The sequence below is a fragment of the Lepidochelys kempii genome, chromosome 17, assembly GCF_965140265.1.
Source record: "Lepidochelys kempii isolate rLepKem1 chromosome 17, rLepKem1.hap2, whole genome shotgun sequence".
NCBI classification, from domain to species: Eukaryota; Metazoa; Chordata; order Testudines; family Cheloniidae; genus Lepidochelys; species Lepidochelys kempii.
The window spans coordinates 11,237,744-11,259,408 of record NC_133272.1 but is presented as its reverse complement, the minus strand read 5'-3'; the positions used below and the strand labels follow the sequence as shown (position 1 = coordinate 11,259,408).

General features: G+C 39.7%; 1 protein-coding gene across 3 annotated transcripts in view; it reads right to left on the bottom strand.

Annotated features, from left to right (window-relative positions):
- Positions 1-21,162, bottom strand: part of WSCD1 (WSC domain containing 1) — a 57,280-nt gene extending 36,118 nt beyond the window's left edge. The window contains exons 1-2 of one of the 3 annotated variants that reach the window (XM_073315249.1): positions 20,904-21,162; positions 7,479-8,186 (exon numbers count right to left, since the gene is read on the bottom strand). In XM_073315249.1, coding sequence (XP_073171350.1) covers positions 7,479-7,905 — 427 coding nt within the window. In that variant the 5' untranslated portion in view covers positions 7,906-8,186; positions 20,904-21,162. Of the gene's footprint in view, positions 1-599; positions 2,044-6,672; positions 6,823-7,478; positions 8,187-20,903 lie in introns of those variants that run through there. The other 2 variants (XM_073315250.1, XM_073315251.1) reach the window with 2 other exon arrangements.
- Between the last annotated feature and the right edge of the window lie 503 nt (positions 21,163-21,665).

The window sequence follows — 21,665 nt, the reverse complement described above, 5'->3', positions numbered from 1 at the left end:
CAACTTCTGTCCCCTGCCCCATCTATGTTCCCAGTACCCTGTATCTTCTTCCATGCAGCCTATCCTGCATCCCTCCTGGGGCCAGGCCAGGGCCAAGTTAAGCCCCCAGCGCAAGTTATGGCAGCATCTAACTTGCACCTGGCTGTAACAGCCCCCACCAGCCAGAAGCCACAGTAACACTCACAAAGTGCAACAACACTCCACCTTCTTTCTATAGCTAGCCCACCTATTTAGGGGAATAGTGTTGGCCATACTGGCCCTTATACTTCCCTGGGATTCCCCTTAGCCAGGTAAGCTAGCTCTGTAGCGGCTTTGGGCCAGGAGACCAGCTCAGAGCAGCTGCAGCAATTGGTCAAGATATGGTCTATGACAAGCCAACAAAATGAGTTAGGAAAAATGTTCAGAGTGAAGGGAAAGTATATTTCCACAAATACCATGACTTGGAAAACCCTTTTTGGATTGTTAAAAATCTTCCCTGAAAAACTCTACCCTGGAATGAAATGAGATGTGAGAAGTGTCAGGAAGATGAGTTTCTTTCTGAAATAGGTAGGGATGTATTGAAAACTCAGTCTGTAGTGGAAAGATAACTTTAGCCTTACCTATGGAGCTATCTGTCTGTCGATGCTATTGAACCACACCTCCTCTCCCATCGCTGTTATTGAGACCTTTGAAATACACCTGGCGTTACTTAGCGTTTGAAAGCAAAATATTTCAGTTAGCCTATCTCCTATATTAAGCATCTTGTCTTTTTGATGTCAGTAACAGACTACATGAAAACCACGTGTAGCCTGTGATATACAGAAAAGAATTCCACACCAGAAGAAATATGAAGAGGCTTTATAATGTACAGTGGAGTCATTCAGGTACATGGAGTCATCAGGTATAAAGGATGAGAGGAAACTTGATTCTGGAATTTGATTCCTATTAAAATATAAATATTAGAGGATACAAGTATCAGGTAATCTTTAGACAGGAAGGGAAAATAAGATGAGAATTGATAAAAACCATTCTGAAGAGTAATAAATAAAACTACAGGGTGGGGGGAGTTACTCCAGAGTCAAATGGAGAATTCAGAGCTAAGAAGATAAATCCAACATTCCAATGGCACACACACCACAGTAGTTTCAAAGAACTGCACGTTGGTAATTTGCAAACATGCAATTAGAAAATCCACAAGCTGTGAATAAACACCCACAAAAGGCTGTTAATGAGATGTGAGTTATGCACCTGGAATAAGAATTTTTTATATTTCAATGGGGCCTTTTGACTTCAGGGGCTTGATTCCACCAGTTGCTGCTGAAAATGTAACATGGGTTCATGTCAAACACAGAGATAGCGTAAGAGAATCTAAGTTAATGTAAATTATACCTGGTTCTAGCCTCTATGAGTAATTTCCATCACTGAAGACTCCTATAATTCTCTTACCTACTTATTAATATCTGCCTTAATCCTCACCTTATATGATCACTCAGCCCACATGACCTTAGAATGCAATGGTGTTTCAGTGATAACGTCTGTCAAATGGGGAATAACATGAAATGGGACAATAATTTCCGATGAAGCCATATGATCTCTTAAAAAGTATCCTAGAAATATGCATTATTATTAGCTGGAAATATCTTCTACTGCACAGCCACACACGATTTATTATTATTTGTATTAGAAGTAATACTTAGGAGCCACATTGTGATAGGTGTTGTACAAATACCCGGAAGAGACATTCTCTGCCCGGAAGAGCTTAGAATCCTAATAGACAAGAAAGTTAAGGATGATGGAGGGAAACAGAGGTGGAATGACTTGTCCAAAGTTACGCAGCAAGTCAGTGGCAAAGCTGTAAATTACAGCTGTGTGAATAATTGATTTTTCAGTTACCTGGCAATTCCACAAAAATGGGGGTGTGTGTGTGAGAGGGGCATTGCTGAGTTGACCCGGATCTGACAGTTTTCAAAATTTCTGTCAAATTGGGGAGGAAAAATAGTTTTGAGTCAAACAGAATGTTTTGTTTTGATTTTGAGCTCTTCAAAAAAAAAACATTTTAAACAATAAAACGAATTTGGAAATGAAGTCATTTTTGAATTAAAAAAATACCTCACATTTTGTTTTGACAATGTCAGAACAAAATGTTTTGATTTTGTAGAGGGGAATTATTGGGGGTGGAGTTTAGACACAAACGATTATACATATTCTATATGAATCTATATTTTTTTTTTACCAAAAACAAAAAAAGTTTTGTCAAAAAATTTTGCTGACCCCCTTTTCGGAATAGAACCACATCTAGCATCCTATACACAACATGACACTGCCTTCCCCTTTTAAATCAAATTTTTTTCCAGCCCTACCAAAGTTGAGGAGACTGTATCCTTTGAATAAAACTGTAGGAGCATCACGGATGCTGTGACGATCTTAGTAGGAAAGCAGACCTTTCGCTGGTTCTCTGCACCAGGGTAAAATTTCCCTCTCAGAAAATTATTTTTTAAAATAATGATCCAGGTGTATTGTGTTGACAGTAATTTCACACCAAGGTGTCTTTACAATCTAAATGGCCAAACTGTTGCTCAAGAAACTCAGACTGGGATTTTTAAAGGTGCTTAAGTGAGTTTGGCCCATATCTCAGTAGGTGCTCCAGCCCAGATATGGGTTTTAGGCCCATCCTTTTGAGGATCTCGTCCTGGGTGCCTTATTTCCTTAGGGTAAAATTTTCAAAGGCTCTAAAGGCCAGATATTCAAAGGTATTTAGATGCAGCTAGGTGCCAAGTGTGACTTTCAAAAGCACTTAAGTACATTATGTGCCTAACTCCCATTGATTTATAACTGATAATTCCCATAGCCTAATCTTCCTTTGAAAATCCCTCTTTGCCCTGAAAATCTGACTCTTTTAGGACCAAAATAGCTTTGAAAATCTGGCCCTAAGTCACTTTTGAAAATGGGATTTAGGTGCTTTAGAAAATTTTACCCTTACGATCCTTTGTAAATCCTGGCCTGTTGAACTATGAGCTCTTCAAATGATTACATTAAAATACATTAATGTTGAAATATCCATAAACTTAGTTAATGCCGATGCCAGTACCAGCCATTAATCTAGTGCCCTGCTGATGTTATAATTGTGAATTGAAAGAGAGCCAAGAGATTATTATTGCTGTAGCTCACTGGATTATGCACATTTGAATATTCATCATTTGAATATTCAAATGTACATGAAGTGACCATATTAATAACAGCATTGTTAACAAGTCTTTGGAAATTACTATCAATTAAAAATTAAACTTTCCATGTATAGAGTGTGCTATTTTCCCCCTCTCCTAGTAAACTTACTGGCTCTTTATTTCATTATGGATCCCTTCCAAGATATAATGAAATACTTAGTGATTATAATGCCTGCTGAAGTTTCAACTCCACACAGTGATTTCCTTTCAATAAAATGTCACATCGCCTTAAAGTGGCTATTTTATTTGTATACACCTCCATTCTTGGCTTCATACTGATAGCATGTGGGCTTGCTCAAATGTTTAGCTGATGTGTCCACCCCACAACTGCTCAAGCATAGCATTTGAATAGCTAGTAAGTCAAATCTTTGGTGAGTGTAGGTAGCAAACCTTTGATACTTATTTATGTTAGGTACTTCTATGGTCCCCGTTACTGTAGTATTTGACCACCTTACAATCTTTAATGTATTTATCCTCACAGCACCCCTCTGTTTTCCCAATCTGTAAAATGGGGATCTGAGGCACTAAGTAGCTTGCTGAAGGTCACACAGGAAGACTACGGTGGAGCAGGGAAATAAACCAGTATCTCCCAACTACCAAGCTAGTACCTTACACATTAGGCCACCCTTTCTCAGTTCTCCAATCAGTCTCGCCCTCTCTTCACCTGCACCAGAGCTAATCTGCAACAAATCAATTGAAGTCAAGAGAGCTAGAACAGCATACAGCTGTCGTAAGTGAGAGGAGAATCAGAGCTATCATCTTAATAGCTTCTTCCACCGTCCAGACTTTAAGTCATGGGGCGTGTGAGCATTTATCAAAGCCAGCAAATCAGGTTTATTTCAGAGGGAACCTTGAAACTCATCAGAATTATATGGGGTGTAAAAATGTGCAGCATGAAAGCACAAATCACAGGGAATCTGGATGAAGTGAACATAATGTGAACCTGTTCAATGAAGGTCTCTTCCCCTCCCCTCAAATCTCGTCACATGATACAACAAACCTGTCAAGCCCGTGTACTGGATGTGCCCTTGCCTTGCTAAATTACCAGTCATCTACTGGGTGAGCAAAAGCAGGGTATGTACTGTCTTTACGATCAAAAAAGAGATCCTTTGAGTTGTTAAATACTAACCTCCCAGGTGACTCAGTTGGTTCTTACCAACAATCATCCTTTGGACAGAAGTACATTAAAGTATGTGGGAACCAATGTCAGGGAAGAATTATTAGCTGAAAAAAAATTGATTCATTCCTAAGTGTTTTGGTACATTCTCAGGTCAGTCACAAGTTTGAGTCAACCACAAGAGATGTAAGGAATAGCTTGGCTTTGTGTTTCTTGCTAGTTTAGGAGTTTCTGTTGGTCTGAAGTCCACAGTCTACGGACACAGTGCAGTCTGCTGAATCTCACTTAGGGCTGGTCTACACTACTGCGATAAATCGATCGAACTTACGCAACTTCAGTGACATGAAGAACGTAACTGAGGTCGACGTAGTTAGATCCACTTACTGCGGTGGCTACACTGCACTGTGTCGACAGGAGAGTGTCTCCCATCGACTTCCCTTATGCTTCTTGGGGAGGTGGAGTACACAAATCAATGGGGGAGTGCTCTCCCATCGATTTAGCGTGTCTTCTCCAGACCCACTAAATTGACACTCGCTGCATCGATTGCAGCAGTGCCAATCTACCGGTAAGTGTAGACATGCCCTTAGACTCCATGGTATTTAAACTGCGTAAACCCTTATGATCTTTGCCGCCCAAGCCAGTTAACTGTGAAGTTTTACTCTGTAAAGCCCTGAGTCCTGTTAGAATCTGGTTCTCCGTGAGCCTGAGAATTCCATCTGCAATACTTCGATCCATCTATTCTTCACCGTTAATCATAACTTCCTGTCTCAGTTTCAAAAAATGTCCACATTGGGCGCAGCCAGTAGGCATCTTTTTGTGACAAAAATTTCGGACAATATTATTTCTTTGGATTACATGCTCTTCATATTGTTGATTAATGTTGGTAATGTGACGTCTAGTTATTTGGAGTCCCTTTCCTCTAGGTCTTTATTGGTCAGGGAACATGCCAGAAGACCACAGCCTTTCCCAGTTCAACCTAAAGCTAGTGAAGTTTAGATGGGGTCATTAGTACCCATGTCATGTTGTTGTGGCAGCCTTTGCCACTATTTCCACATACTTAGGGAAGACTTGGCTCCCTGTCATTGGGTGTTGCAAACTCGCATTCACTTTTAAGGCGTCCTACTGGACTTGCTACAGATGACTACAATGAGCTCAACATATAATGGTACACATAATGGCTGTGCTCTTCTTTTATCCTGTAGTGACCTGGTACCAGTCACTCAAATCCTTCTGATTATTGTAATTCCCTGATAGGTCTTATGAGCAGGGCTTTCCTATCACTTTCAGTTTGTTCGGAATGAAGCAGCACGTTTGATCACATTACTCCTGCCCTACATCTGTTTAAGGCTGACTGTCTTTAATGCAGCTGACTGAATCCATCTTAACCTGTTCTTTTGTAGAGGCCTTGGCTATATTACAGTTAACTCCCACTGAAATCAGTGGGAGTCTTCCCATGTACTCTAATAGGTTTTTCAGGCCAGCTTTTCAAAGATATTTAGGCGCCAAAAGATGCAGATGGGAAACTAATGGGATTGTCAAAAGTGCCTCAGCAGGTTAGAGCCTAACTCCCTTTGAAACCAGTGGGGGTTAGGTGCCTAACTTGATATTCTATATGTTGATATTCTATATAAAATCATTGTGACTTTTTACTATGAATTTTCAGGCCGCATCCTGAGCCTTTGGCTGGGGATGCTCTAAAAATGAGGCTCGCGATTATGAAATTCTGGCTGCGTAATGTGTGGGGAGGGAGTACAGAGCCTTCATCCCACTGTGAAGCCTTCTTTAAGACTGGCTAGAATAGCAGCTCCACACACTAGAGAGAGTGCAAGGTTTCCTCAAGGTCACACAGTGCCCGAAAGTGGGGAAGAGAGTACAGCAAGACAAGGCTCCATTTCCCCTCCCTCCATGCCACACCAGCCTGTGGAACCAGACAGTCACATGGGGAGAGTATCCTGTACCCCTTAAAGGGGAGTAGCAGTTTGCACTCACTCCCACAATGCACCAGGGAGCTCAGAGAGGCAGAATGGTTTCCAGTACCCTCACTGTGGTGGTGCAGCTCTGCACTGATCCAAATGCCGGGCTGGGCCTTAAAGGTACAATCAAACCCAAGGAGACTAGTCTGTGTTTTACAAAAAGAGAAAATATAAGGCCTGATTCTGCTGTGTTAACTCATGCTTTGGTCATGCCTGTTTCCCCACTGAATTCAATGGGGCAGCACATGTATGTATTTCTCAGCATGAGTTAGGGTGGCACAATCAGGCTCACCATGAGGTGAATTTAGTTTATATCAATCTGATGACATTCCATTTAGACTATTATTAAACCGTGAGGTGAAAACACACAATCTTGTACCCTGTGCTTTGGCTTCTAATTCACAGCATTGCTGCAATGATGTACATTCCCCTTTCAGTTTGCTTTCATGTTGTTATGTTCCAGCAAACTCTTCTAATACCCAGGAAGAGTTCAATCAGTTCCAGGATTTTCTGTTCTTTCGTGATGATCCTGGGAGGAGAAAACCAATTTAATAATTTTCATCTCCACTTGCTTGAAGGAAGAATAAAATAAATCTGCGCTATACAGTCCAACCCCTGAGAAACCATTCACAGAAGGCTGCATTGGCAGCCGTATATTTGGACAGACATAGGAGAATCTACAGCTTTACATACATGAAGGAACATTCAATCATAGAGTTGGATTATGATTGGGGCACTGCTTGTAACCATTTCCTCATTTATGACCAGATTCTGACCTCCTTAATCATACATGAAGCATTTTTTATCTCTGTGAAGTTCCATTAAATTCAGTGAGACTACTTTTGGAGTAAGGTACTACTCAAACAAGTGAGGATTGCAGAATCCTAAATATTTTGGGCTGTTATACATATACTTAAAACAACGAGGAGTCCTTTATTTAGTCTCTAAGGTGCCATAAGGACTCCTCATTATTTTTACTGATACAGAATAACACAGTTTTAGAAGCCTCTGAAACCATACATATACTTAGTTTGTATAAAATGGTTTGTAAATGCTCAAGAGCTAATACAGAAATACATTCTTGGAAGGAGTCAGAATAACTCTCACATGCTTATGAACGGTATCAATCTTTGCCTGAAACAAAGTCCTACGTGACAGAAAATGGAAGTTGGGAAAAGCCCTTACCTTTGTTTTCACCTGTATGTTGCGTCACCTTAGATCCCGTTGCTTGCATGGGTTCTTGTTCATTAATGAACCTGTGAAACCATCTTCTTCTTAACTGTCTCAGTTCTGAGTTCCGGGATATTAGCCACCGTGGCCCGTACCTCTGATCTGATGTTGGGTCATGGAGCACATCCATGTCCACCAGAAGCTTAGAACTCAAACGAGGGTTTTGCATTGTTCTGGTATCTAGGATTCCGACTCCTATCACCATGTCTGAAACTGGTGAGACCTGAATATTCGAGGTCCCACGTGTGCCTTGTTGGATAACCAAGCGGGATCGCTGCAATAGGAGAAGGCTGCCAGCCATTAGGTAAGCTGCTGTGAGAAAGAAGAGCAGAAACTGGGTCCGCCGAAGAAATTTCTGTAGTCTGAAAAAAGGTTTGGCCATACCCTTACTGAAACTGGGCACTTCACGCCTTCAGAACGGCCCTGGAATCACTGTTTGAAATTGTATTAGTTCCTCCCATAAGTTCATCCCATCACTTTAATGTATCCTCCCCCATAAAATTGTCTTTTTCAGTAGCAACAGCAACTACAATGCATCATGCTTTATATCCATAGAACTGTGGGATTTCTGGGCAGCTGATCTGGTTCAGGTGAACTTATGAACAGTTCCATAACTGTGACCAGTTGCACTTTATAACATCACATTCCAAAAGGATAGGAAACCTGAAATATGAAGAAAAATAAAGTTGGCTCTGATCCCATTAGCAAACACTTACCATGTCGAGTTCTTTCCCCCTTATTTTATTTTAGCTAAACATATAAAGACAATAATCCTGGTACAATGACTGATTTAAAAAGGATCCAGTTACAGATTTCTAATTTTACATTTTTCTTTATTTTAAACTTGAAATGTATACGAAACACCTGCATGATTAGAATAGTCTCCTCAGGATGTTTGGAACAGTAAGTCCTTTTATTTCCTTTGGTAAATAGCTGACATCTCCGGTCTTTGTTACTGACTGGAACCAGGTAGTCACAATATAGACATCTTTATAGGAAGATATTATTGGATACTTTCTTTTCAGTGTTACAGTAGCTAAGCTACAAATCTAGATCAGAAGAAAACAGCAGTGTGGGTGTATGATGAAGAAAAACGAAATGGCATCAGCTCTCAAAGGATAAGAGAATAATTCTTAATCTCCATGAATCACAATAAAATGAGGCTTTATGCTGGAAAGATAGCTCCAGTATATATATAGAGAGAGAGAGAGAAAGAGAGAGAGTGTGTATTTTTGTGCCTTGCAAACTTAAAAGAAAGCTAAAGTTTCCACTAATTTCAATCTAGTGTATGTTTCTATGTACCTTTTGTGTGAGTGGATGTGGATGGGAGTATGTATATATGTATAGGTTTTAATTTAATGGAATCTTATATTTTCTTTTAAAGTTTTCCAAATATTTCTAGACTATTTTGGGGCTTTGCCAGGCTGTTAGTTATGCTGATCTACACAGTGACGGGATTGTCCAAGCAAGAAAAAGCTCTTTTATGCTCTAGGTAACCTTTAACCTTCTGAAACAAATAAAAATGGGCATCTTGCCATATGTTGCCTGAGTTCCTGGTTAATTGCTCTTCTGTGGAACCATGAAAGCACTGAGAAAAGATGCAGTTTGTTCCAGAAAAGAAAATATTATGGCTCTTGTTTAACTTGCATTCAGAAACCCTCCAAACCAGCATCAGGACAAGGAAACTTGCTGTCCACTCATCTGCCATTCTTTTCATAGCATTCCTCCACACTTTGCAGTTCCTGATTAAATATCTGAGGATGCTTCTATATGCCTCTTGCTAAAACATATATGATCATGTAAAATTTCTCCTTCATTCTCTTTTTGCTTAGTTGTGTAATCTCTTTGCTTATTAACCACCAATCAATGAAAGGTAAACCTTTCTCATTCAAAATGATATTACAGTTCATCTGACCATCTATTATTTTTGTCCAATCCCCTTTTAGTCTATTTTTCCTAAATAGCAGATTGGGTTTAGGAAAAAAGGTCAATACATTCCAACTTTGCAGATTTGGTTGACTGGGTTTTTGATGACCTGATTTAGAGAGCTCTTAATTTAAAACCAAAGTATCCAATTCTTAATCCCACAGGGCTGAGTAGCATCTGAGACATGGGGTAAGATTTTGCTGTGTTCATATCTGCCATTCCATTTTCTTCAAACGTCAAACTTCACAAGCAGTTCTCATTTTCTCACCAATAATAACTGTGGAACTTTGCAGCTCACATCCATAATTCAGCTGACAAACTTTTGAGAGATTCAATGTGTTCCAAAAGACACATCATATTTGATAAACTATTTAAGGCCAGATCCTCAACTGGTGCAAATCAGCATGGCTCCATTCAGTAATGCTGATTGAGACCAGCTGAAGATTTGACCCTTAATATTAAGTTATTTAACATCTTTGATCAAAATCTTTGAGTGCTCAAATGACAATGGGATTATGTAAATACTGAGATTAATAGAAGATTATTTATAATAATTACATAGTGCAGATTATTACTCTTATAATTATGCTGAAATTAGACAAAGGTTTCTGACCGGGAGAGGAGTGATATTCTGGACCAGCTTTCCCAAGGGAATGGGGGGCCCACCTGTGACAGCTATTAGCAAATATCTCCAACAGCTGGAGATGGGACACTAGATGGAGAAGGCATTGAGTTATTACAGAGAATTTTTTCTCTGGTGTCTGGCTGGTGGGACTTGCCCACACACACAGTGTTTAACTGATCACCATATTTCGGCTTGGGATGGAATTTTCCTTTGGGTCAGATTGGCAGAGACCCTGGGGGCTTTTTCACCTTTCTCTGCAGGATGGGGTCTTGGTCATTGCCTGGTTTGAACTAGAGAAAATGATGGATTCTCTGAAAACCTGAAGTCTTTAAATCAAGATTTGAGGACTTCAGTAACTCAGACAGAGGTTATGGGCCCATTACAGGAGTAGGTGGTGTGTGTAGGAGGCCCGATTAGATAATCATGATGGTTCCTTCTGCCTTGGCAAATCACATCAGCCCAGATTCACAAAAGTCTGAGTCTATTCATAAAAAGGCTTGTCAGAATTAATATTTTTAATAATTTTGATAGATAATATCAATGTTTCTTTAAGAATTTTTGTTAATTTAAATTTTCACAGTTGTGCAAAATTGTTTTGTAAGCATTTTTTCCTATTTTCATTGATTTAAATGTTCACAGTTGCAGGAAATTGTGAGGGGTGAGACAATTGGGGGGGTCAGATAATTTTTTAATAGATGTTGAGATTCAAAAAGTTAAAGCTTTATAACTATTAAAATACAAAGTGTCAACATCACATGTCAAATTATACCAAGTACATATCCTTAAATTAAACTCTAAGATCTCAACCCACTTTTTTTTATTTTGCCCATCTATAAATTTTTATTATTATTGATGGAAATATTTTTCATCTCCGTGTGTGTATGCAGCAAAATTGACATTTACCAACATTTACCAATAAATCTAATCCTTCCAAGCCTATTCATAATGTAGATTTTTATAACTGCAATTATTAACATGCTATAGCATTCAATACTATGATTTCTTTATTAAGGCAATGATTATTGCAATCATATATAGTCAAATGTTTTTATGATATTTTTTCTTAGCAACTGAGACATGAATATATAGATTTTTTTCATATATTCACAATACTTTTGCCCATTTTTTTAATTAAAGGTTTTCTTTGATATTTGAAAAAAGTTCCAGTAATCATTAGGAAAAATGGTTCAAACCAAGGTCCTGGAAAATGTTCAAGGAACATGAATAAAATGCATTGCTGGGTGGAAAAGAAATAAAACACACATCTCTGACAAGCACAATACTTAGTTTACAATAGGTGGTAGTTCTCTACCACTTTTCATTCAAAGATTTCAAAGTGCTTTACAAGGGACCAATTTTACAGATGGGGAAACTGAGGCACAAAGCGGGCTGGTCCAGGTCTCAAGAGATAATTAGGGGCTTACATACCTTTTGTGGATCTGGGCTGATATGATTTGCCAAGGCCACAGGGCAGTGGCAGAACCTGGAGCAGAATCCAGGTCTCCCAGTTCCCCATTCAATGCCCTATCTACCTACACATGGATATTCACACTTTTGTTTATGGGGCAGAGGGAAAAAAACACCTATTTCCAACCTCAGAGGCTTTATCCATTATATGGATGTCAAGGGGGACAGAACTTGCAGAGATTAGTGCTAAATACCAATGACTCCGAAAGGTTAGGGTATTACTGGTAATAAGTTGAGGGGAAGTCATATTTAACAGGATAGTGCTACCAGTGTCTTATCTCTACCCTTAGCAGGGGAACTGTAAACACCTGCATTTCTTTGTGTCAGCTAATCACAGAAAAGTCTCCTTCTGGCAGCGTACGCCTCTTTTTTTTTTCCCCAGCCTTCCCCCCCTGCAATGGTGTAATGGTGGCATTGAAATAATGCAACACCCTATGAGCTACATCATGGCTCTGAGATCCACTGGAAAATGGCGGTGGCTAGAAGCAGCTGTAGAAGCTGAGTGCAAATGGATGGAGGCATTGTGCCCAAACACTGTATAATGCGCCTTGTTCTGCTCTCACTTAAAATCATTTTACACTGCTCTATTTCCACATACTTCAATGGAGTCACTCCATATTTAGGTAAGCTGTGTAAAACAGTGGGAGAGGATCCAAGTCCAATGTATCTAGGAGCACCGAGGGTGGTTCACTCAACAGCGATACCTGCTACACCTGCCTCGAAAAGGTGTCATGTTTGCTCCTTAGTGATGCCCATCAGGTGTCTGGGGAGAAGGGTCTGGCCAGACTCAACCCCTTTGGGCTATGCAGTGCCGCTGGTAGTGCTAGCAGGCCTTGCTCTTCCACTCGGAGCACAAAGAGCCACATTATGATTGCCTCTTGTGTCAGGGCACTGTTGGAAAGGGACTACCAGCACCCTCTCTTTCCACCCACCAGTATGGAAAGCCATGAATTAGCCTTATGTTTGCCACCTGTTTATTGAGCATGCAAAGAACGCACAAGACATCTAACATATGCAGAAGAACAACTTCAATCTAAAAGACGCTCAGCACAGCTCCCACTGAGTTGACTAAGAGGGAAGCTTTTTATTGTTGTTATTTATTTACTGCAGATGGATTTCCCAAGAGTTTCACAAACATTTAACCTACAGACCAGATTTGGTGCGTGGACTAGAGATAAATGGGAGGGGTGAGCGCTGACGGGGAGCTCAGCTATATTGATTACATCCACTCTCGTGTACAACTCCAACTCTGTCGATTCCATCGTGAGCCTGTCAATGTATTATATTTTCCAGAAAGCCTCAGCTCAAGTCTGGTGATTACAGGAGAATCTCAGCTTTCATTTAAAAAAAAAAAAAAGGCAATTTCTAGCCCTCACAGCTGTAGAGAAAATCTTGGAAACGTGATGCAAGTATGATCTAAAGGCTTAGAAACCAGAAGATGAATCAAATGGACCCCAAATGCATCACTCTCATGATTTTAAAGCTAATCTCATTATATGTTTTGGAGGAATGACACAATTTTTGAAAGTTTGGGGTTGACAGCACTGCTGTGTCCAGCCATCAGTTGACATGCACAACAGTATGAATGCTATGCTCCTCTGTTTTTCACAGAAGAGGAGCAGAGGGGTGAAAAGAGGTACAATAATAAATCCTTATTCCATGCAAAATAATTTAACATTAAATCCTATCTTCCTGAATCGGGCTGGATTAATAAAAAATGGGAGACTCGCAGACTCTCTGTTTTAGCTTCCTTTCCCCTATTCATAGGTCCAAATAAAGAACGAACCCTGTCCATTTGTTTAAAAAGTTTCAAATGTCAGAAGTGAATTTTAGCACAGGCAGTGTGATGTGTGTAAATTAGCCCCAAATCCAGTGTCCCTTAATAGAGCTGTCAGAAAAGTACATTGTAGGCAAATTGCAAAAATACTCCACTGGAGCAATACTGCAAATGTACAGCTCACAAAAAGTAAGTGTTTCTGTTAGTGGGAAAGCAGCAGAGTGCCACTAGCAAGCATTGCCACTGACATATAAAAATGCCATTTAATTTTTCCGTGAACTGTGTATTTCAGTATTTCCCGAGTAAGTCTAGAAAAACATCACTTTTGACAATTATATTAAAAAAATAAGGAATAAGAAAGACATGGTGAGATCTGCTAATCGGAAATTTGTCTTGTGTATATAAATGTTCACTTTAAACTACTGGAATCAATATGAAAAAGGCATTCCTTAGTAGCAGAAGAGTCTTTTACCCCTGTTTTCATATGACAGGGGACTTATCTTTTTAGATGTCTATTAGCCCCAGATTAATTGACAACACAGATTGGTTGAACAGATTTGGGATTCCTGTTTAGGAATGCTACAAGTCCCATGGCAGTCAGAAAAGGAAATCAGACTGTTAGAGTGTATAATTAATCGGATAGAGGATAATGTTGAAAATATGTGATTATGTACTTGGACTACACCCACACCTGCAATATCAGGATCTGTTCTAATCACACCATCTCAAAAAACTTACAGTAGAAACAGAAGGGAGGTTGAGATGGGCAATGAAAATGATTGAAGAGATGGAGATGCTTCCTAATGAAGAGAGAAATAACAGGACTGGGATTGTTCAGGGTAGAAAGAAAACATAATAAAGGCATAAAACAATGAATGGCATGGAGAAGGTAAATTGGGTGCTCTTATTTCTCATAATACAAAAACAAAGGGGCACTCAATGACAATGAAGTACAATGTAATCTAGAAGAGTAAATGCCAGTGTACACAAACGATAACTAACCTGTGAAACTCATTGCCACAAGATATCATTGAAGGCAGGATTAGTAGGATTGAAAAAAGGAATAAACATTTTTGTGGCAAATGAGACATCCACCATGACATTAGTCAAGATATATGAAGGGATATAAACTCCCATAATTCCTGTGCGTTAATGCTTGGTTTCGGACCTGATTTAGGAAGAAATTCCCTCTATGGATCGTCTTCCATAATTCCATGATCTTCCAGTATACGGTATCTTGTATTTCTCTGAGGTGTCTTATTTTGGCCAGTGTCAGACGTATTTTTGGACAAAGGAACCTTAGGTCTGATCAAGTGTGAAAATTCCTCTGTTCCTAATATATAAAAAAGCACAGCCTTTCTTACTGTATTAGCAATGGGTGAACCTCCAAATATTCATAGGCCAGATTCAGATCAGATAAGTGCTGAAATGTCTGAACACTTATGGCATCTGTAGCCTATTCTAACTGCTTATGTCTGCAGAATTTTGTGTAGAATTTTCACAAGAACAATTAGTTTTTCTTCTTGCTTCTGGCCACAGTGGAATTACCATGAGAACCTTACAACACTACATTTCCTAGCAAGATACCAGAAGTGAGAAAATATCTGAACATTCAGAACCTCAAAATAGATATGGTTCAAATTTGGTTCCTAAACTAGCTAAAGTCACGTTTCTTTCCACCAGGCCTGAAAATAGCCACTCAAGAAGGAGATGGCTCAAAATCATACCAGATATGTTAATTTGTTAGCGGTCAAATCCTCCCACTCAACTCTAGTCTGGGGTGGCACAAGAGGGCTTGTGGGGATGGTTGGGAAAGAATCCACCCCCGAACACGTTCATTAATTATTTTACAATAATGCATAAATGCCCCATATTACTAGGTGCTATACATGCCTGTAATAAAAAAACCCTGACCCAAAGACCTTACAATCCACAAAGCACTGGCATCAGCAGTACAGTGGTGGTTGTTGCAACCCAAAGGTTACATTAACCCTGGCAGCTGGTGTTACACCTCTACTTTGCGACAAGTGGATCACCCAGACCTCCAGCTCCTGCAGACCACCTCATCTCATCATTCTACTTGGCTCTGTAGCAGTCTAGAGGCGTGGTCCCCAGCCCAGTCACCGGAAATCCTGTACCCTTCCATGTAGTTCCCCTCGGTGTAATTCTAAGTCCCCCATAGCCATGGCACAAGGGGGCAAGATTTGCTTCTGGGGCTGTCATGCCAAAAAGTATAACATACTAGAGTTGGTGTGACTTGCAGAGATGCGTGAGTGAGACTGTCTCTGCCTTGGCGCAGTTACAACCTATAGACCAGAATTTTAATGGGTGTAAATCAATGTAGATCCGTTCACTGTAATGAGGATCTGGCCCTATTAATCTAATTCCCTCCTGATGGTAGTGGTAGGCCTCTGTCTTGTAAAGTGTCCTGTAGTGCTCTATAAATGTTTAATAGCAATGACATGAGTAACAGATATTTTTAACACCCACACATCATTAACATGTGCACAGTGAGGTGTGTTTGGTTTTTTTTTGAAGGATTTATATGTTCTGCTTCTCCTGAATAGCTTTGAAAATTTGCTTGTAGTTAGTGTCTCCACAACACTAAGTTACACATAGTGTCAAGAAATGTGAGAGCACATTTAATCCCCACCGTCTCTAAAACATTCAGCGCTTAGCATCCCATTGTGCCTTGACAGTGCTAAAAATCAGACCTGAGGCATTTACAGTTCTGATTTTCTTTCATGCCATAAAGAATTGGATACAAGGAAAAGCAGCCTGATAATATGCTCCTAAAATGACAGCAGTTGACAGGCACTAGTCACTTTTCCGATTGACCACAAAACAAAAAAATCACGAGGCATGCATTAGTACCATTAAAAAAAAAAAGACACTGGAGATTCTATCCTCCCAGCCAAGGGGTAACCACAGAAACCTTTGGGGAATACTACTCACTTTTTTCAGGCTTCAGAGATGACAACCTGAAGAAGAGGCATCGTTGACTGACAGGTGAATTTTGTTCCCTTTTCAGGGCTGTTACTAAGTTATGTTGCGCACCTCAGAGTTGGGTCAATACCACAATGTAGTTACAGAACAGCAGGATTTTACAAATGCAGAGTTCTTGGCATGAAGGTGAGGTTCTATTTTGTATCCTAAACTAAATGAAATGGGATGCCTGAGCAACATTATTTTTAGAAAAAAAACCCTGTCTGTCTCCCACATTTCTCCTCTCCTTTGTCAGCTCTCTTTGAAGACAAATGTAGTCAGCTTGGAAATGATTTCAAGACCTAACAAAAATAGATTTTGGCTTGCAGCCTGTCTTTTGGATATAGATGGTCATTTTCTTGAGGCTTTATGGTTGGTGGGGGAGTGTAAGGATTAATATAATGAAATGTAGGCTCAATCAGAGCACAGAAGGCTGAAAACAAACTAGTGAGAAAGGGAAAAGTCACAAAGTTGATCCAGCCTCATGCCTGAAGTTAAGCTTTAATTTGTGGCTTGTGTCGAGTGTAAAGCTCTAAATGATTGAACTACTCTGCAGAACATCTGTCATCACCACTACTGCAAAAGTGAATACCAAGCTTGCCCCATAGTTTCCAATATGGGTGGGGGTTTTTGTTTGAGTTGTCAGAAATCAAATGAAGGACGCACAAAGGTGATGTTTCCAACCACTCCACCCTCCCAATTTGGGGCAATGAGAATATTCCATGTTCTCCCACCAGACAAATCTTATCGTTTTTGCCTAGGATCAGAAATATACTGTTGGTGATGGATTTCATGTTAAAGTGGAAAATCACAACATCATAAAGAGAGCTTACAAGAAAAATCTTGCTGCTACAGAGCCTGATGCAAAGTCCACTGGCTCCCATTGACTTTGATGGACTTTTGATCAGGCCTCTGAAGAAGGCACTCGCATGGCTGTCCCAGCTGTTGCACAATGTTCTCTGGTGGTTGATGCAAATGCAAGAAAAACAGGTGGCTTCTCCAGCACGCTTTCCTCTCTTCTTCTTTTTTTATTTAACAAAAACAAAGCTTTTCTAAGAAGAGTTATCGAAATAGCTCATTTACTTGAAACAACCTAAGAGACAGGTCTGTGGGAGATAAGCTGATAATTGACTTTTCCGGCAGTTACAATATTACGTTCAGATATGACTCATCTAGAATCCAGTAGATTGGCTTTCAGAGTGCCTTTTGGTTTAGATCGATGGGAGGAGGCACTCTAGGTTATTCTTAAAGCAGAATTAGAATTCTTGCTGAAGCATTTTGGTCAAGCCTGCAGTATACCTGGCAGCAGGGCACACTTATGACAAAGGTTAAGGACCCTGGAGGTCTGACCTCAGGCAAAGTGATGATGCCCAGTAAGGATCTGGTGCTACACCACTGAAGATCGTGAAAATTTTTCAATTCACTTCAATGGGAGCAAGATTGTGGTTTAGCTCATTCATGATAAGCTCTGTGGTTGGCTCAGTTCTAGGCACAAGTCAAAGTTTATACACTGAGAAAATAACAAAGTCAAGTCTCAGAGAGGCTTTTACTTGTTCAGATGGAGGGAGGGAGGGGAGATACAGGGAGGAATATAAAATGCCTCCGCTTCAGAATTAAAATTCAGGGCTTTAACTATCCGGTCGGTCAATTTTGGGTACAACTCCCTCTGAAATCAATGGGAGCTATAGGTTTACAATTCATGGAGCAATCATGCCTCAGAAGCTCAGAAAGCTGGATATCCCATAAACCTAAATAAACACAAAGGAAGGATTGTGATACAGGGACAAATGGACTTCTCTTCATCAGCTAACATAGGGCTAGATCCTTAGCTGGTAAAAACCAGTATAGCTACATAGGGCTAAATCCTACAGTTCCTGTTCACACCTAAAGTCAAAGGGACTTTTGCCTGTATTAAGACTGTAGCTCTTAGACTCATTAACATTCCCAGAAATGCACTTTAGTTAACCTCAGTGAACACAGTGCTCATGAGACAGAATAATAGCCTTGGTTTGAGCCTGGTATATTGCAAACAAGTGCCATGAAAGCTATCACACACAGCCCTACCAATGCACCTCAGCCGCTTCTATGTTAGTCTGGTTGCATTGTTCATTGGTTTTCTCAGCCATGTCCTCCCTTTTGCATAGCAGAAAAGCAAAATCATATTTACTTGTGGCTCAAGCAATGATCTCAATTTAAAAATATTTGGCTAACAACTGTGAATTGGTAGCAGTTGACTATTCCTACAGCCTCCTGGGACCACACTCTGTCAAACACTGTATAGAGTTGACAGTTACTAAATATTTTCATTTATTTTTACTTTAGTAATGATGTATTTTAAACAATTATATTTAAGATCAAATTAAGGTTGCATTTTTTCCAAACCCACCTCTGGTTGCATGAGTTAGACAAAAACAAAATGTTGCTTTAAATATTTTTAAAAATATGATATTTTTAACTCTAACATCCCCTTTCCATAGAAATTAGTGTATCCTATGAGTATTACCTGTAAGAAACTAATGATAATAAGAAACTCTCAATGAATTCCCATTGCAAGCTTTTGAGCGGGAAATCATTTGTTTTTTTTTAAAGTTGATTTTTTTTTTCAGAGAGGCTTTGATGTAAATGTAGAGAGCCAGATCCTCAGCTGATGTAAAATGGCATAGATCCACTGATCTATGCCAGTTTATCTCAGATAAGGATCTGGCCCTCACACTTTGACATTGAGGTGCTAAGCACCCATAAGTCTAGTTGAAATCAATGGAAGATGCAGGTGCAACACATCAGTGTGGGGTTCACTTCATCTTCTTTGTTTAACTGTAATTATTTCTTTCCCCTTTTGTAAAAGGGCCCTCCTACCCAACTCATTAGTAAAGTTTAATCCCTGAGTAACGCTGCCACATTGATACTTTAAAGGGTGACAGATGCAGACGCAAGTCTTGTGAGTAATGGATCTCAAATGAATTATTATACTTTAAACACAATATAAAGTCAGTCAGCAAACTGGAAGTGGGATGGGAGCAACACAATTTCTCCACACAGCCAAGGGCAAATGCTGCAGCTGGCGAAGAATGCCTAACTGAGTTTACTTTTTTCCCCCTATTATTTTTGAAGTGAAGAGGCTGTATAATTTAATCTGCCCACCAAGTTTATCTTAACACAGGTATCATGTTAAAGTTTTTAAATAATTCTGAACGCTGATCTAAGCAAAGCAGAAAAAATTTATGCAGAGATATCAGGCAGCAAAAATGTACAAAATCCCTAAACTGTCATGTCAATGTTAAAATATATGTGTTTACACACTACATGCTGTATGGAGGTGTTAGTATATAGTATACAACATAAGCAGTGTTACAATTGGTACTAAATTCATTTACTTAAAAGTAAATGGTGATGTTACCAAATAGCAACAGAGCTACAACCCAATTGAGTTGTGAAGTCAGCATTTAACTTGTGCAAATCCGATCATAACAGCTCTCTAATTGGGTAGTGCATTTATACAAGGATAATTTGTTATCATAAGTAAATGTCAGTCAAGAGGATCATTTACAGACCATCGCCCTGCCCTGTAGGAAGGCATGGCGAGAGATCACACCAAAGGTAACAATAAGTTAAAGATCGTTGAGCTTGAGATAGAGTAGTGACTTGGCAAGTGTTAAAATGACAGGTTTGTAACATTCAATGTGCTGGAGTGATATGTAGGGTTTATGAAAAACAACACTCAACACCTTTTATAGGTCAGTGATCCAATAACTTGATTATTAGGGAGAATGAACCCACACCACTGTGGAATAAACGCAGACATGCATATACATGATGCGCTGTGTATACAGAGTATTGTGTACCATAAAGACACATAGAGTGCATGAAACCTGTCACATACCTTCAAAAACAACAACGGAAAGAGACATCTACAAAAAGTCATCTGGAGGCTGGAAAGTCTTTTAGTACAAGGTAAATCACATTAGTGTAACGTACCTCTCTTTGATGTAGAAACTCAAAATAAGACACAGCAAATGATGTGCAATTTCTGAAAAACAATATGGTTGTGTTGCTACAAGCAGAAGTTTTCCAAGAGACTGTTGGAGAAAATGCACGATGAATGGATTTGCACATCCCACAGAAGCTAAACATGAGAGCAGTTTCTGTGTGCAATAAAATACATTGAACTGACAATACCCTAAACAGCCAAAGTGTCGTAAGAGTCGCATACCAAAAATTATTAGATTCTATTTATACGGTATAGTGGGGCTTCTGAAACTGCTTAAAGAAACAATGCTTCCTAATTTGCCTTGCCATGCTATAAAACACACACACATACGATCCATTCCTACTTTTTAAGTATAATATTTCCTAGCTGCTCTGGGAAGGGCATCTCAGCAGCAAACTGCAATCTTCACAAACAATGCAGCCAAGCCCTGCATGCTTGAGATGGCATGGATAAATGTAATAAATCAAACAGCCATTTGGGTCTGTAAGGTATGTTAATGCCCCAATGTCTGCAAAAAGTTGTCTGGTTATTATTTGTGTGATGGCCAGCATATGAATGGCTTCCAGAAGAAGATAATTCAACTATATAAGAAAAAGAAGAAGAAAAACTCACCTTTCTTTTATGGTCAAGGAACTCCTATTATTGTGAGGCAGAGTCTTAGACAATCCAGTGAAATATTAGAAAAAGCTGTAATGCATATCTGAAAACCTGATAAATCCTTCTCTCTTTGCCCTTCCCCACTAATCCTTCTTCTGCCTCCCAGATTTCAGTACACAGAGCTGTAATCCTCCTGAGTACCCCCTCAGTGCTCTGCCTGTATCTAAGCTCTGCACTTCAATACCTCCAGCTGTTTATATCAGTAACTAACCAAGCAGCAAGAGATCATATCCTGTCTGCACATGCTCACTGTTCACCAGCCTTTGCTGCTGCCAAGCTGGGAGATCTCCAGGGTCCTAGTGACTCAGACCAGTGTTCAGGAGCTAGGATTTGAAAATACCAGAGATGTTTGTTTTTAGAGTGTTGTATTTGGTGTGGGGGGTTGGGGAGGGCAGAACAGGGAGAAATAACCCATGCTCTTGTGCATGTAAAATTGAAGGGAAGTAATGACACGCACAGTATGTTTTACTGTGTCAAAATAAGCAGCCATGATCTGTGTGCTTTGCTTTCCCTTTTCAAGTGAGCTGTAAAAGTTCCCCTCCTTCACATTTGTTTTATAGAAATCTATAGACTTCGTTCACAGCTATAGACTTCTACCTGTAGACCTGTCCAGGAAGGCAAATAAATCTAATCATCCGCAACACAGAAGATCTAATACTATCATCTGAAGGGAGGCTTTTTTATGCCTCTTTTCCACTAGGATCAGATCTGTTTTGG